Source organism: Dromiciops gliroides, chromosome 5, assembly GCF_019393635.1.
Source record: "Dromiciops gliroides isolate mDroGli1 chromosome 5, mDroGli1.pri, whole genome shotgun sequence".
NCBI lineage: Eukaryota > Metazoa > Chordata > Mammalia > Microbiotheria > Microbiotheriidae > Dromiciops > Dromiciops gliroides.
This window is the reverse complement of record NC_057865.1, coordinates 104,317,479-104,333,345: the sequence shown is the minus strand read 5'-3', so window position 1 is coordinate 104,333,345 and position 15,867 is coordinate 104,317,479. Positions and strand designations below refer to the sequence as shown.

The 15,867-nt window shown below is 38.8% G+C and overlaps 1 protein-coding gene and 1 pseudogene across 1 annotated transcript in view; one reads left to right on the top strand and one right to left on the bottom strand.

Annotated features, from left to right (window-relative positions):
* The window catches only part of TMEM178B (transmembrane protein 178B), a 447,373-nt gene that overhangs the window by 110,901 nt on the left and 320,605 nt on the right, over positions 1-15,867 (top strand). The window contains exon 2 of the mRNA XM_043965935.1: positions 10,502-10,615. Within this exon, the coding sequence (XP_043821870.1) occupies positions 10,502-10,615 (114 nt within the window). The remainder of the gene's footprint in view (positions 1-10,501; positions 10,616-15,867) is intronic.
* On the bottom strand, positions 2,476-2,879 carry LOC122727978 (annotated as a pseudogene).

Genomic DNA, 15,867 nt, shown 5'->3' with positions numbered 1-15,867 from the left:
CTATCTCCTATTTGTCTTCACTCTTTCCCCCTCCATGGACCCCTTCCCACCTACTTTAAGTATCCTTAGGTCTCCTCAGTCCCTTAAAAAGCCTTCTGTTAACATTTGTATTCCATACACCTATTTCTCATATTTCTTCCCCTTTCTGCTCAACTTTAAAAAGTTATCTTCACCTCATAGGTAGGTATTCAGGGGTGTGCTAGAGCCCAGCTCCTGAACCCATTGTTAAATTTTCATTGTGATCATTTTTATCTTGGAAATAAGCCAAACACTATAAATCAGTACTTGATTTATTATTTTGTCTAGACTTGAGAAAGTGGTGAAGGAAATGTTTATAATGCAGAAAAACTTTAATGTGTGTCATGGATACATTTTTTTCCAGAGAGCTTTTTATTAAACATTTAGCAGCATGCCACTGTTAAGATAGCCCATATCTATGTAGGGTTTTAGAAATTACAAAGTGATTTTCCTGATGCCTTTGATTCCTCACTATTGCTTGCAAATTTTCATATACCCTCATCAAACTCTACTGAAGCTTCTTCTTCAAAGGTCATGGCCTTTCTCCCATCTTAATTCTCTTTTCTTGACCTCTCTAAAGTATTTAACATTGTTGATGACTATTCCCTCCTAGTAGATACTTTTCCCCCCTTAGCTTCAAAGATATACAACTCTTGTTTTTCCTTACTTCTCTTATTGCTCTTTCTACTTTTGTTCTCCCTCCCACCCCATTCCATCCTTCAGATAACTTGCAGAATAACCTTACTTACAATAAGTTTAGTGCGAAGGTTAAACTAGTTGTCATTCTATTCATATCACAGATGTACTCAAAAATCTTCAGCAGCAAACTACTCATTATTTTGACAGAAATTGTCCAAGGATTCTTTGATAGGTACTGCTGCCAATCATAACCATCAACATACAGAGATATGGAAAAAACCAGTTTATTATATACTCAGAGCATAGCCTCAATGTACACAAAAATCACTGAGCCCTTAGCAACAGTTTTCATCATCCTTATGTGGATTTTGGTTAAATAGGCAAGATGAGTATAGTGGAATTTTACCAAAGGCAGAAAGGGAAAGTCAGGCTTTACACATCAAAGAACAGATAGCAGAAAGGAAAGATCTAATCTAGGTAACTTAGTCAACTAGTTACTAAACATCAGGGATATAGTAGAATTTGCAAACTAACCTAGCCCTAAAGTTGATGTTTCAGCTTGATTTTGCAGACCTGCTCATCTTAAGTAAATGGTGGTAAGAAAGTTGTCAGATATTGTCTTATCATACTTTCAAGTTAAGTTCAAACTCCTTTGCTTGGCATTCAAAACACTTTATAGCCTGGTGTCACTCTTAACTTTTTATTGTTTCATATTATTCCCTTTTACAAACTCTATGCTGTTGACAAACGCTTTTCTTCTTTGCCCTCAACTATGTGCTGTGCTTTCCTGCCTCCATGCCTTTGTTTACATGGTTTCTTCTACCTGGAATATCCCCCATCCCCATATCTTCACAAGTATTTTTATTTCCTGAATAACACAAATAACACCACGAAGCCTTCTCTGACTCAATCTATATTTGTAACAGTCTTTCTCCTGAGTTAGGTGGCATAGTGGATAGAATGCTGAGCTTGGAGTCAGGAAGACCTAGTTTAAAACTGACTCCAGAGACTAGCTGGTGACCCTAGGCAAGTCACTTAACTTGTTTGCCTCAGTTTCCCCAAATGTAAAATGGCTATAATGATAGTACTTACCTCACAGGGTTGTTGTGAGGGTCAAAGGAAATAATTTTTGTAGGCCCTTAACAAATGCTTGTTTTTCTTCCTTCCTTCCTATCTCTTCCTTCCTTCCTTCCTTCCTTCCTTCCTTCCTATCTCTTCCCTCCTCCCTTCCTCCCTCTTTTCCTTCCCTTCCTCCCTCCCTTCCTCCTTCCTTCCCTCTCTCCTCCCTTCCCTCCCTCACTCCCTCCTTTGTTCCTTCATTCCTTCCTTCGTTCATTCCCTCCTTCCACCTTTACGGTAGAGTGGAAAAGAACAATGAACATGAAACTATTTGGAACCAGAGGACATGACAATATATGCTTATTGAATGGATGGAAAAGGATCAGAAAAATTAAAAGAAAAAATTGTCTTTCTTAGCTGTAAGTTTAGTTAGTGTCCTTTGAAAGTAACTAGTCTAGAAAGAATGTTCTGAGAACAGAAGATGGGATCCCAAGATAAACTGTATGATAAAGACTATTATTAAGGATATCTAAATTATGCCAAGCAAGGCTTTTGACTGATGTTTCCTGTGAATGAATTGAATAATTTTTGGTATCATAAAAACATTTTATTGATCATTTCTTGGTCTTCATTTCTCTAGACTAAATTACTCCATTTCCATTAGGCCAACCTCAATGATCTTTTAAAAAATTTTTTTGAATTATTTTCACTGTTCTCTTGTTGATTCTCTTTCAAATTTCCTCAGACCTTTTTTTTTTAATAACAATTTGTCTTTTTATTTAGCACTTCTACAAATTATGCCTTAACAGCAAATTTCCGAAGAGGGTACAGGCGTTCCTTCCTCTGCTGTTTTTTGGTCTTCAGGCTTTCCTCGTGCTTATTAAGCCTGCGGTGCATGGCACGGGTCTTCTTGGGCTGAAGGTCCAGGGGCCTGTATTTCTTGCCCTTATAGAATTTCCTGAGGTTCTCTTTCTGTGTCTAGTTGATGACAGTCAGGACTCGGGCAATAGATTTTCAGACGACTCGGATCTCAGATAGCTTGGATGCAGCTCCTCCAGTGACCTTAGCCACTCTCAATTGGGAAAGTTCCACCTTTAAATCATCTGTTTAAGTAGCTCCTCCTCCTTCTTCCCACGAAGATCCCTGGCCTTGATTTTTGCCATGATTGAAGATATGACAGTCCGCCATGGGATCCGAGGAGAAAAAGCTCCTCAGACCTTTTAAGGAAATATAGGCAAGTTCAAGAACTAACTAGGGAACTTATAACTCAAGTGAGATGAATGATTGGTTATGGAGTTGTTGTGCTGATAATATCTAGAAATGGCTTCAGAAAAGAGGTGAATAGTCAATATTCTGGGAGGTATTTACACCATGGAACATTTGGAGAACTTTGCCATATCCTCATTTTTCTTCTGGCTCAAAGCAGGTCATTGGCTAAATTGTAAAGTTACTAGTTTTTCTTTGATGCCCCAGGATGGTATAGTAGAAGTACTAGGCTAGAAACCTGGTTTTAACCCTTACTCTGTCACCATACTAGCTCGCTGTGTGGCTTTGAACAAGTTACCTTTTAATTTCTCTGGGACTCAGTTTCCTCATGTATAAATGATGGTATTAGATTAGATGATTTCTATGGGCTCTTTGTCCTCTAATGGTCTATGATTTTATTATTACTTTCCCTATACTCTTTCTCTACCTTCCAGCATTTCCTGATTGTCAAGATTTCCCTCATCTCAGCCTAGTGCTCTCTCTCATTCTGGCCTAGGTTTGTTCAATTTCAGGGCCTCATCACTTCTTCCAAGTATTATTTTGATAACCTTATAATTGATCTCCCTGCCTTGTCTCTCCCAATCCATTTTTTACTCAGTTGCCAAAGTAATTCTCCCAAAATATAGGCCCAACTACGTCACCCCACTACTCACAAAACCCTAGTAGCTCCCTCTTACCTCCGGGATCAAACATAAAACCTTCTGTTTAGCATTTAGAGACCTTCACAAACTGCCCCCTTCTTACCTTTCCAATCTTGTTACACTATTTCCTCCCATGCACTCTATGATCTAGCTACACTGGTCATCTCTCATATATGGAATACTTTGCCCTCTTCCCATCCCCACTCTGCTCTTAGTTTTTTTGCCTTCCTTCTAGACTCAGCTTAAATCTCACCTTCTGTAGATTACTTTTCCCAGGTATCCTTCCTGTCATCTCCTCCCTCTAGTGTCTTCCCTCTGAGATAGTCTTCCACTTACTTTTTATATATGTTGTATGCACATGTTTTTTAAAATGTTGTCTTCTGGGGCAGCTAGGTGGCACAGTGGGTAGAGCACTGGCCCTGGATTCAGGAGGACCTGAGTTCAAATCTGGTCTCAGACACTTAACACTTACTAGCTGTGTGACCCTGGGCAAGTCTCTTAACTCCAATTGCCTCACAAAAAAAGAAGTCATTAAAATGTTGTCTCCTTCATTAGAATGTGAACTTCTTGAGAGCAAGTACAGCATTTTTGCCCTTTTTTGTATCCCCCACACTTAGCATAGTGACTAACACATAATAAAAGATTAATAAATACTTGTTCACTGATTGAATGTGACCTGCTAAACCAATTCACATTAAAGTGCCAATGATTTGCTATATTACCTCTCTCAAGTATATTTTCATATTAAAAAGGATAATTGGATAGAATGATCCTTAACTCTAAAGACTGGATATCTAATGTTACAATTTTAGGTACAGTGACATTTGGGTTGAGGAGGTAGATTGGGGCATAAAGTAGCTTTCTCAGCATCCCTTAAATAATTCCACATGGCCAATTGCCTGTTTCCTGGCTGTCCCTGCCTATGCTGGATATCCCATAATTATGGGAAAGGATAGTATAGCATTTTATAATACTGTCAATAACAGCTTGGAAATAACCACTGCTGAAATTGACCAGAGTGTCTACAGGTAACCTTCAAAATGAGTGACTGTGTGACATGTCAGATTAGGAGCTAAAACTGAGTAGGTATGGGTTTAGGGGAGCCTTCTGGCTTGTATGTTTCTCTTGGCCACTGGGTAGCCTATGATACTATTCCTACAATACTCAGAATGTCTAGTTTCTCTTAAAGCTCAATTCAAGGGATACCTTTAGGTGCTGCTTATGTACCCCCCTCAAACTAATCTAGTATTTATTCTGTATATCCCTATATAGAGACAAGGGACAGGAAGCTTCTTTAGGATAGTTACAGTTTTTCATTTTTTTTTGTATGTCCAGTGACTAACACAGTTCCTGGCACAGTAAGTATTTAAAAAAATATATTAGGGGAAAGAAGGAGAACTAGAATAGTTCCTCCTACCATGATTCCCTGTTCCTCTGCCATTGTAGACATTTGGTAGGAGAGATGGTTGTAGCAGAGGGTTGTGAGTGTTAAGGGACCAAATGAAGGGAAGGTAGAGGTGGAGTTCATATGAAGAAATTGGTAGAGAAAAAGAAAAAAAAGAAAGGAGAAAAGTAGCAGTGGTGTATAAGGGATGCAGTGCTTGTTTGGTGGAAAGAACACTGGATTTGGAGTCAGTGGCTTTAAATTCTGCCTTTGTCACTCTCTGTGTGATCTTGGCAAAATCACTTTAACCTCACTGGGTCTTAGTTTCCTCATGTGTAAAGTGAGGAAGTTGAACTAAGTGACCTCTAAGGACCCTATCAGCCTTAAATTTTATGAATCTATTAAAAATATGAAGGACCAAATGAATAAAAAAATATGAAGGACCTTTTAGAACCACTGAAATTTCTTCAGAAAGCAGGGAGTAAGGTCAGGAATTGAATTCTTCCTGAGAAGAATTGTAGAGCTGCTTTCCTCACCTTAAGCCCTGCTTCCCCCCATCCCCAACATGATAAGTTTTGAAATTTTATCAATTTTGAGTTCAGTTTTTTTACTCAGTGACAGGTAGCATGGCATAGTAGAAGACCTGGGTTCATGGGCTGTCTCTGATACAGACTGGGTGTGGGATCCTGGGTAAGTCATTTAACTTTTCAGTGTCGCCAGCAAGTCTCTAAGACTTTAAGTTGCAGAGAAGGTACTAATTTACATTGATAGATGAAGTTATTCACTCCGTAACTTCCAAATAATGAAGTTTCAGGTCTAGTTCCTACTTCTATCTTGCTTATTCAACTAGGAAAGGAGCTAGCCCAGGGTATGTTCCAGATAAGTACATGGGTTTTCAAGGTTGGTCTGAAGGTGGTACTTGTTTTGTTCCCTGGTCCTGTTTCATTGTGGAGAATCTTGTTTTGGGTTAGAAACTTGCATTCTGGGCACACGTTTAGTACCCAGATGGTGCCTGCACATACAAAAGCCCAGCACACTGACAGGACCTAGAGCTACATGGATAAATATTTTGCTTTCTTTTCTGGGTAATATTTGAGTTTTTCTAATTTAATTGCTGTCAAAGGCAGAATGATTGCAGTTCTAAGCCAAGTAAATAATGAGGACCCTCCAATGTTGCTGCTATCACTGTTTCAGGAAATGCTCACTGGCTGCCTACCAGGAATGCATTTTGATTGGTCCCATTCTTAGGTTGAGTCTCAGGTGGTCTTTTCTCATCTATACTGAACTTTTCTTAGCCAATTGAGCTGACTATAACCAACTCATAACCTTGCATCAACTTGAGAAGTTTCTCTTAGGGCTGATACTGTTTCATTATCTATGGAACCTTTTAGCATAATGTAGTTTTTCATCTCTCTTGACCATATCTATTTTTACTGTTGCCTTGTTGGAGACCGTGATTACTGCTGTTTTTTTTAGACTGAGCTGAGACAAGAGAAATTTTTCTGTAAACCCTCATTTTAACACCGTATGCATTTTTATCTTTTAAGTGTGTTTTTGTATGTGGCAAAACTTTGCATTTTACCTTCTAAAACTTTCTATCACCCTCCTCATTTTCATAGGTGAGTTTACTCCATTCATATTCAAGATTAGGAGAGTTAAGTTTGCTTTTCCCTTCCTGAAATACTGTTAGGGAAATTTTTTTCTTTTTTACTTAAATACGGAAAGAAATCATCAACTGATCTCTTCAGTTTATACTGCTATCCTAAACCAATTTCCTCTTTTTCCCTGTTTTTTTTTTTTTAGCCTACCCTGGTCCAAATCACTGGGGCTTCCTCCTTTGAACATTTCTTTTGTAACCAGTCCTCTGTAATAGTAACTTTTCTCCATCATGTAGACACCTAGCTTTCTCCTCACTATCTCAGTTTAGTCTTCTGCTTACTTTATTATATTTCTCCTACTGTATTTTTTTTCAATCTCCCTTCACCTGACCTAGAACAGGTGATGTCAAAGCATTACTCATTCTTTCCCTCTCCTTTGAACACCTAAATAATCCTTAAATAAGGTTAGACTACAAAGGGACAATAAGTTTTGATTAAAGATATCTCATGTGCTCTTTTTTTTTTTTTTTGCTTTGAATTTCCACCAGTGTTTCATGTATCGAATTTTTGAGCTCTATCTCCATTTCTCTCCTCATTCTGCTAAGGTTTTCTAGCCCTCTAGTCTAAGATCTTGATTATCTTTTTGAGCTCTAATTGAATTTCTTGTGTCTTTTTTCAGTTGTTTTATTAGGTCTTCTGACCATTCCTGGGGTCCCTGTAGTAATTTTATTTTCATTTCTGGTATTTTAGTTGTGTTTTTTACATAATTATTTCCTTTGTCCAGAGATTTCTCCTAGTTTTCTCTTACTCTGTGGTAGTTCTTTATTGTATTGGGAATAATTATTTGTTTACTTTTTTAGGCTGTCTATTTTGATATTTTCCATAATTTTCCTTGTAGGGTTTTTAAAAAAAAACCTTCTCTCTCTTTTAGTTGTTTGGTATATTTCTAGTTGTTTTAAGGTTCTCTTGCCCTCTCCTTAATCCTTTGAGAGGCTCCCATGAAAGTAGATATTATTTATTTATTTGTGGCTGAAAATAATGAAGTTAGAATCGACCACCATCTCCCCTAAGAACCAGATGGAGCTACTAGGTCTGTATTCCAAAGAGATCATAAGAAGTGAAAAGGACCCATGTGTACAAAAATATTTATAGCAACTATTTTTGTGGTGGCAAAGAATTAGGAATTAAGGAATACCCATCAGTTGGGGAATGGATGAACAGGCTGTGGCATATCAATGTAATGGAATACTACTGTGCTATAAGAAATGATGAGCACGTGGATTTCAGAAAAAAACCTGGAAAGAACTGATGAACTAATACTGAGTGAAGTGAGCAGAACCAGGAGAACATTGTATACAGTGACAGCAACACTGTGGGATAATCAACTATGATTGACTTAGCTCTTCTCAGCAATACCATGATCCAAAACAATTCCAAAAGACTCATCATGGAAAATACTCTCCACATTCAGAGAAAGAACTATGACGTCTGAATAAAGACCAAACAATACTATTTTCACTTCTTTTTTTGTTTTTGTAGCTTTTCTCTTTTGTGCTGATTCTTCTTTCACAACATGATGAAGGTGGAGATATGTTCACATGATTACACATGGATAGGCTATATCAGATTGCTTACCATCTTGGGGAAGAGGGATGGGAGGGAGGGAGAAAAAATTTGAAATTCAAAATCTTATAAAAAATGAATGTTGAAAATTATCTTTAGGGGCAGCTAGGTGGCACCGTGGATAAAGTGCTTGCCTTGGATTCAGGAGGACCTGAGTTCAAACCTGGCCTCAGACACTTGACATTTACTGGCTGTGTGACCCTGGGCAAGTCACTTAACCCCAATTGCCTCACCAAAAAAAAAAGAAAAAAAAGAAAACTATCTTTACACATAATTGGAAAAAATACTATTTACCAAAAAGACAGAGACAGCCTAGGACCCTGAACCCAAGATCCTTGATAAAAGTGTCCTCTAAATCACCAGACCTGCTTCTGGTTCAGCCATCATTTAGGGAAGCAACTCCCATGGGGAAGGGGCCAGCCATGCCCCCAAACTGCCAATCAGCTGCTACTCACAGGGTGGGCAAGGTAGTCTACCTGAAGCATCAGGGCACCTTGTTGGGGAGACAAGAGGTAGTATGCTTCAAAGAAGTCAAATCACCACTTTGATTACCATCTCCCCTTGGAGATATCCTAGCACCCTTAACCCCAAAGCCATTGGAAAAGGAATGTTTCTAGACCAGGTTCTGCAGGTGTCATCCTGAGAAGCTATTATTCCTCTTCCCATGACTAACCCTGTTCTGCATTTCAGTCTTGCTATGGAGATGTCATGTTTTTGTTTTCCCCTCTGTAGGACTATAGTGCAACAGAAGGGATTTCTATCTAGTCACCTGATTTCCAGTTAGTTAGGAGAAATTATTCAAACATATTGCATATAATTAGACCAGTCAAATTTCACTCCAACTGTGGTCTTCTAAACTACACAGAAAACATTTCAAGAATTTTGTCATTTAACAGCTGTGTAACTATGGTCAAGTCATCTTATTTCTTCGAGTCTCAGTTTCCTCATCTGTAAAATGGAATCAGTAATGTTGACCCTACCTACCTCATCTACCTACTGTGAGGAAAAAACTCTCTTTGCAAACTATAAAGTGCTGCTTATAAGTGAACTTTTATGATTATTACCATTATTACTGAATAATCAGTGACCCAATGGGTAATATTTGGTCTTTGACTGCCTATTGGATGTTTTTCCAGTGATGATTTACAATGAGGTATCAATTCTGTAGAGCACTGCCTAAATGACTGAAAATCACTGGTTTCCAAGTTCCACCCCATTGCAAGTAAAGCTGGGGTCATCATGATTAAATCAGATGCCATGAGTGATAAATTGAAAATAAGTGCACTGCAAAGTAGATTACTATTGGTATCCATTCAGGCACAAAACTGAAAACCCTTACCTTTAAAAATATTCCCTTTCCTTCTTCGAGATGTCCTGGCATTGAATTTTTAAGACCCTACAGATAAGCTGTCAATAGAAATACTTGAAAGACATTAGAGGAAGCAAGGTCAAGAGCATGCCAATCTTTCTTTCCCTCTAGAACTTTGTCAATGTTTTTCTTTTTTCTTTTTTTGGTGGGGCAGTGAGGGTTAAGTGACTTGACCAAGGTCAAACAGCTAGTAAGTGTCAAGTGTCTGAGGCTGGATTTGAACTCAGGTCCTCCTGAATCCAAGGCTGGTGCTTTCTCCACTGTACCACCTAGCTGCCCCCGTTAATGTTTTTCTGAAGGGCATATGAACAAAGGATGGATTCATGTACTGAAATTCTTATTTTTGTCCTTTTACAGTAAGACTTGCAAAGGTGTAATTAGTGAGTTAGAGAAAAGTCCAAATTCTAGACTATTTTAGAAGTTTTGTTACTTGTGGCAAGTATGTAACTGCTGACTGATGGAGTGTCAGTGCAGGTCTAGATGGGTCTGCTTTAATAAATATGTCAATGACATAATTAGCATACCCATTTTTAGGTAAATAAGTACTTTCCAACTCCTTGAAAATAATTGATTTTTAAAATAAATACTACTTCCCCTCCCTCCCAATTATTTATACTATTTACTTATCAATGTTTTTTCATAAATGGCACAAAACTAAACTAATGGTGAATTATTGGCATCTGGGTTAATGAGGTTGTGTTCTGGTTATACTCTGAAGTTTTCTATTTATTGTCCTTCTTGCTCTTATAGAGATAAAGCTACTGTCTTCTGTAGCTTGGTAAATCTTATTAGTTCCTTCTTGGAAATGATATCTTTGTCCTGTGGTAATAAAACTGATGATCATCGTTTCTTCCATTGTGACTGCTGGGCTATTAACATTTGGGTTCATGCTTCTCTCTGCCAGGAGAAATTGAGCGATGCATCTATATAAAGTACCACTACTCCTCAGCAACCATCCCCAGGAACCTCACCTACAACATCACCAAGACCATCCGCCAGGATGAATGGCATGCCCTGCGTAAGTACTACCTCTTTCTTCTCATTACTGCAGTGATAATGAGGTGACACCAAATGTGGTCTGTGTTGGAGTTCAGAAGTACAGATGCTCACCAACAGCTAGATCTGAGCTGATGGATCTGTTCCCTTGGGTGATTCTGCAAAATACCAAGAAGGACTGAAATTGAAGAATGCTTCAAAGGACCAATAACATTTTTATATCAATTGATGTGCCTTGTCCTTCTAAGTTCTGAGGTCTTACCATGGCTTTCTCTGGTTGGTTCAGGGTGTCTTACAGATTTGAGGCAGTTGTTTTTCAAAAGAAATGTGATTATTTTAGATAACTTCTCCTGTTAACCAGCATTGTCTACTTGGATGAATCCTACCTCAGTCACTTTTACTTTAGCATTTCTCCAAGTTACTTAGAAAGTTGTTGTGGCCACACTTTGGTTTCCAAATTGGTAAATATGAAGACTAAGATTGATTGAGTGGGTCTTGTGAGGTGCCTGCATCTTGATAGGATCACCACAATTGAGGGTCTAGTCCTTAATTTTCAGATCCAGAGACTGGATTTCAGCAGTTCCCTTGGAGGAAGGTAATTAGGCTCTAGAGTATTGACTCACAATAATAACATTCAGACAAACGAATGAGGCAAAAACATCCATTTATCCAGTCACCCTGGAGGTAAATGTTATTTGTTGTTCAGTCATTGCGATTGTTTCCGACTATTCATGACCCTGTTTTCTTGGCAAAGATACTGGACTGGTGTGCCATTTTCCTTCTCCTGCTTATTTTATAAAGGAAGAAACTGAGTCAAACAGGGTTAAATGACTTGCCCAGGGCCAAATAGCGAGTAAGTGTCTAAGTCTAGATTTGAACTCAGGAAGATCAGTTTAACTGTTTCCCGGCCCAATGCTCTATCCATTGTGTCAGCTGGCTGCTTTCCTCATCACCCTGCTTCACCCCCCACCCAGCTGAAGATAAATACCTACTCCTTAGGCGCTATTCATGATCATTGGCCAAATTACCCCCTTCTTGGCACCTGGAAAGACTATGTAATAATCAGGTTACTTGGTAACATGGAATTGAGACAAAGGGAGACATATTTTTAGGGATATTTTAATCACCTTGTGGTAGTGGCATGATGAGACCTGTATTCATTCTCCTCTGTCCTGGTATTCCTGACATATTGAAACCAATTTTCCTTTCTGATGATGAGGGTATTTTCTTCCCACTCAACTGCTCTTCTCCATATCTCAATTTTCTATTCACTCGAAGTCCACACCCCTACTCCCACCACTTTTATTTGCATTTGTCATTGGATAACCATTCCAACATATTTTAATAAAGTATGGAAATTTTGAGTTTACAATTCAGTTTGCTTTTTTTTAGTGGGGCAATGAGCGTTAAGTGACTTGCCCAGGGTCACACAGCTAGTAAGTGTCAAGTGTCTGAGGCTGGATTTGAACTCAGGTACTCCTGAATCCAGGGCTGGTGCTTTATCCACTGCGCCACCTAGCTGCCCCTTCAGTTTGCATTTTATATAACCATAGGACTCCATAATATCTAATTAACTTAAAAAAGATCATTCTTTCCTGGACTGACTCCCATGGCAATCAGTCAGCAAACATTTATTAAGTGCTTATTATATGTCAGGCACTGTGCTAAGTGCTGCATATACAAATAGAAGCAAAAAAGAAGACAGTCCTGGCCCTCAGGAAGGTTAAATTCTAGTGGGGGAAGACTCCACAGATAAAGAAACTGAAAAGGATCTCCACAAGGCAGGCAGAGCTGTGGTAGAGCAAGCCCAGAGTATGACATGGAGAGAAATGAGACACGGCTTACCTGAGTACCCTCCTTAAACAGAGATTCTGGGAGGAGCCAGCCAATCAGAGACATAGGTCAGAGGGGCAGAAGGTACTTCTAAAAGGTGAACTCTGGGGTTAGAGGGAAGCTTCAGAACAAAGAACTGGGGAAGGGACCACAACTTGGGCATCCATGGCCTATATCTTCCTCTCTGTTAATTATTTATTTATCTTGTACATAGCTTGCTCTGTATATGTTTGTTTGCATGTTACTTCACATTGTAAACTCCTTGAGGGCAGGGATTATTTTTTGCCTCATTTTGTAACCCCAGCTCTTAGCACAGTACCTGGCACATACATAGTTGGCACTTGATAAATGTTTAATGATTAGCTGAATTTTCTTATTATTATTGAAGTCATTGTCATCATCCTCATCATTTTACTAATCCCACTCTTAACACTGTGTTTAGAGTCCAAATTTCCTTGGGCACTAAAAACTTCAGGAAGAAAAGGTGAATGAGGTACCATAACAGTTCTCTTTGAACATAGAATAGGGGGAGGTAGAGTAAATTCCTTTTTCAAGCTAATTCTCTAGGAAAAGAAATGCATTTTTACAGTGGTTACAGTTATGCCAGGAGATACCCAAGACAGGCATTTTGGCATCCTCTTATAGCCTGGTAGAAGTGTCAGGGCTTATTGAGCAGAATTTTAAATTTGTGATTAACCTTAGAAATGTTTATAGACATAGGTACAAAATTCTTGTTTGGGAAAAATTGTCTATACAAATTCAGAGGAGTTAAATTGTTGTCTGTTAACTACTGTGATGAGTAAAAAAATTGTCTATACAAATTCAGAGGAGTTAAATTGTTGTCTGTTAACTATTGTGATGAGTAAAAATTAAATGGGTGGTTGCCTTACTCCTGTCCCAAGTGTAGGGAAAATTAGTTATGGTTTACTAATAAATTAGAAGCTTTAGCACCAGTTTTGGGCATTAAGCATTTATTAAAGCATACCAGGTATTAGTAAAAAGAGAACACCTGGGTCAGAAAGATAGGAAAGCCTACTAGGATCTACGAGAGAGAAGAGAAAAAGAGCTGCCTTCACCTTCGAGTCGCAGGCCAAAAAGAGGAAGTTCCTGTGCCTGTGAGAGCTACCTGCGGGTCTGGAAAAGAGGCAGTGCCTACATACCACTCCAAGCTAATTGGCTGGTAGCATTCAAGTCCATTGATTCACTGGACTTGAGGGTGGTCCTCTGTTGATGTCAAAGTCCACAGTCTCTGAGAACACACTTTTTTCAGAGTCAGGCAGGTGTGGTTTCAATCAAGTCAACTTCAAGTACTAATCTGCAAAGTCAGTCAATTCTTAGTCAATCCAATCAGTCCAAATCAATTCCAGCTGGGGTCTTTGGGTGTTGGAAAAGCTCATTCTTTTCTTACACTACAATTCAGTGGGGTTGGTGGAAAGATTTAAGACCTGGAAAAGAATGTTTAAAGAGTAGCTGGGTAGCACAGTGGATGGAAAGCACTGGGCTTAGAATCAGAAAGACTCATCTTCATGAGTTCCAATCTGGCCTTAGACAGTTACTAGTTTTGTGATCCTAAGCAAGTCACCTATAGCCTTTTTTGCAAAATCAGCTGAAAAAAAAATGGCAAACCACTACAGTGTCTTCACCAAGAAAACCCCAAATGGGATTACAAAGAGTCAGACACAACTGAAATGATTGAACAACAATGACAACAAAAATGATCATGATACCTAGCAGGCTCTCTTGACTAATTTTAGGATTCATTTTAGGGTTAGTTCTGAGTACAGTTATCATGTTTTCAAAACCAAAAATCAGAACTGGGGAGAAAAAACAACTTGATTTGTAAATTCATTTATATGAAAAGCCTCATAAAATATAAAAGTAAATCCCAGTTAGTCGTACATTGAAGGCATCACCTTTCCTGAAAAAAAAAATTGTGGGCCTTCTGTCTAGAAATGTCTCAGGCAATCATTCATTTTCATTGCTGCATTGCCTGTGCTACCACCGATGACAAATGCAGGACATGTATATATATGGCACATATAAGTTATAAATGTGCGTATTAGGAGCCAGTTTGCATATGTTTTCATGTGTAATCACTGTTTCTGCTACCTGTGATTACCCACCATTTGTAGTTCTCAATCTCTGATGACATGTAGATTTTGTTGTTGTTGTACTTGCTGACATGATTCATTCATTTATGATTTACTGAAATGTGGGTATTTCTGGGCTATATTAATAGTGCTTAGGGTCATTAGAATGGCATTTTTTCCGGGGCAGTGAGGGTTGTGACTTGCCCAGGGTCACACAGCTAGTAAGTGTCAAGTGTCTAGAATGGCATTTTAAACTATAATTGGTTTAAAAAATCCAGGCCATCAGGTCACCACAGTTCTGAGTTTGGGGCAAGGTGGGAGCATAGGAATCTGAGGAGAGAGAAGTCATTAGCTTGCCTGCCTTGGAGGAATGTAGTATGCATGGAACAATGGCTGAAGGTCTGGAAATACTTCCCAGTTAGAGGAAGAAAGAATTATTTCTCTGCTTAGTAAGCTCACAGACATACTTCAAAGCAAACCAAGTAGAACTGTTTTAGCTGTTCAGACTGTAGATACAGGGGATAATAATTCAATTATATTACCACCCTATAGAATCAGTGGAAAGGTTTTAGGTGACATCAGGAAGAAGGAGGTGGCAGAGATTTTAGAAGTGGGAGTTAGCATACCTTCTGCAAGTGTTCCCAAGCCTGGATGATACAATTAGATTCTGTGTTGATTTTGAAAATTAAATTCCGTACCCAAGCCTGATGCGTAGCGGATCTGCTGGGAAATGCATCAAGCATTTTGGCTGTAGACTTATGCACAAGTTTTTGTCTTGAATGAAGATGAGGTTAATATTTTTGCCTTTTGAACTGAGGAATTCAATTACTTTCTCCCCTCCCCCAAAGGTTAGTTAATGGATTATTATATGAGCTGGGCCTGGGGGATTTGCCATTGCTTATTTAGATGACATAGCTCCATTTGGCCAGGGTGTGGGTGAATGCCTAGAAGATCTCAAGTTATAACTAAGCATAAATCTTAGAGGAACATGTTGTAAACATTAATTTGGAATTCCAAAGGTGAAATATTAAGAAGATGAGTTGGTAAATGGGCACATATCCTCTTATTAAAGTAAGTCATTGAATGAACTGGAAAGTTACTGTCATTTAAACAAAGGATTAAGGGGGTGCTGCTCAACTTGAAAATGGCCAAACAAGTTATGGCATATGAATGTGATGGAATTATATTATGCTTTAAGAAATTATGGAGGGGGCGGCTAGGTGGCACAGTGGATAAAGCACCGGCCCTGGATTCAGGAGTACCTGAGTTCAAATCCGGCCTCAGACACTTGACACTTACTAGCTGTGTGACCCTGGGCAAGTCAATTAACCCTCATTGCCCTGCAAGAAAA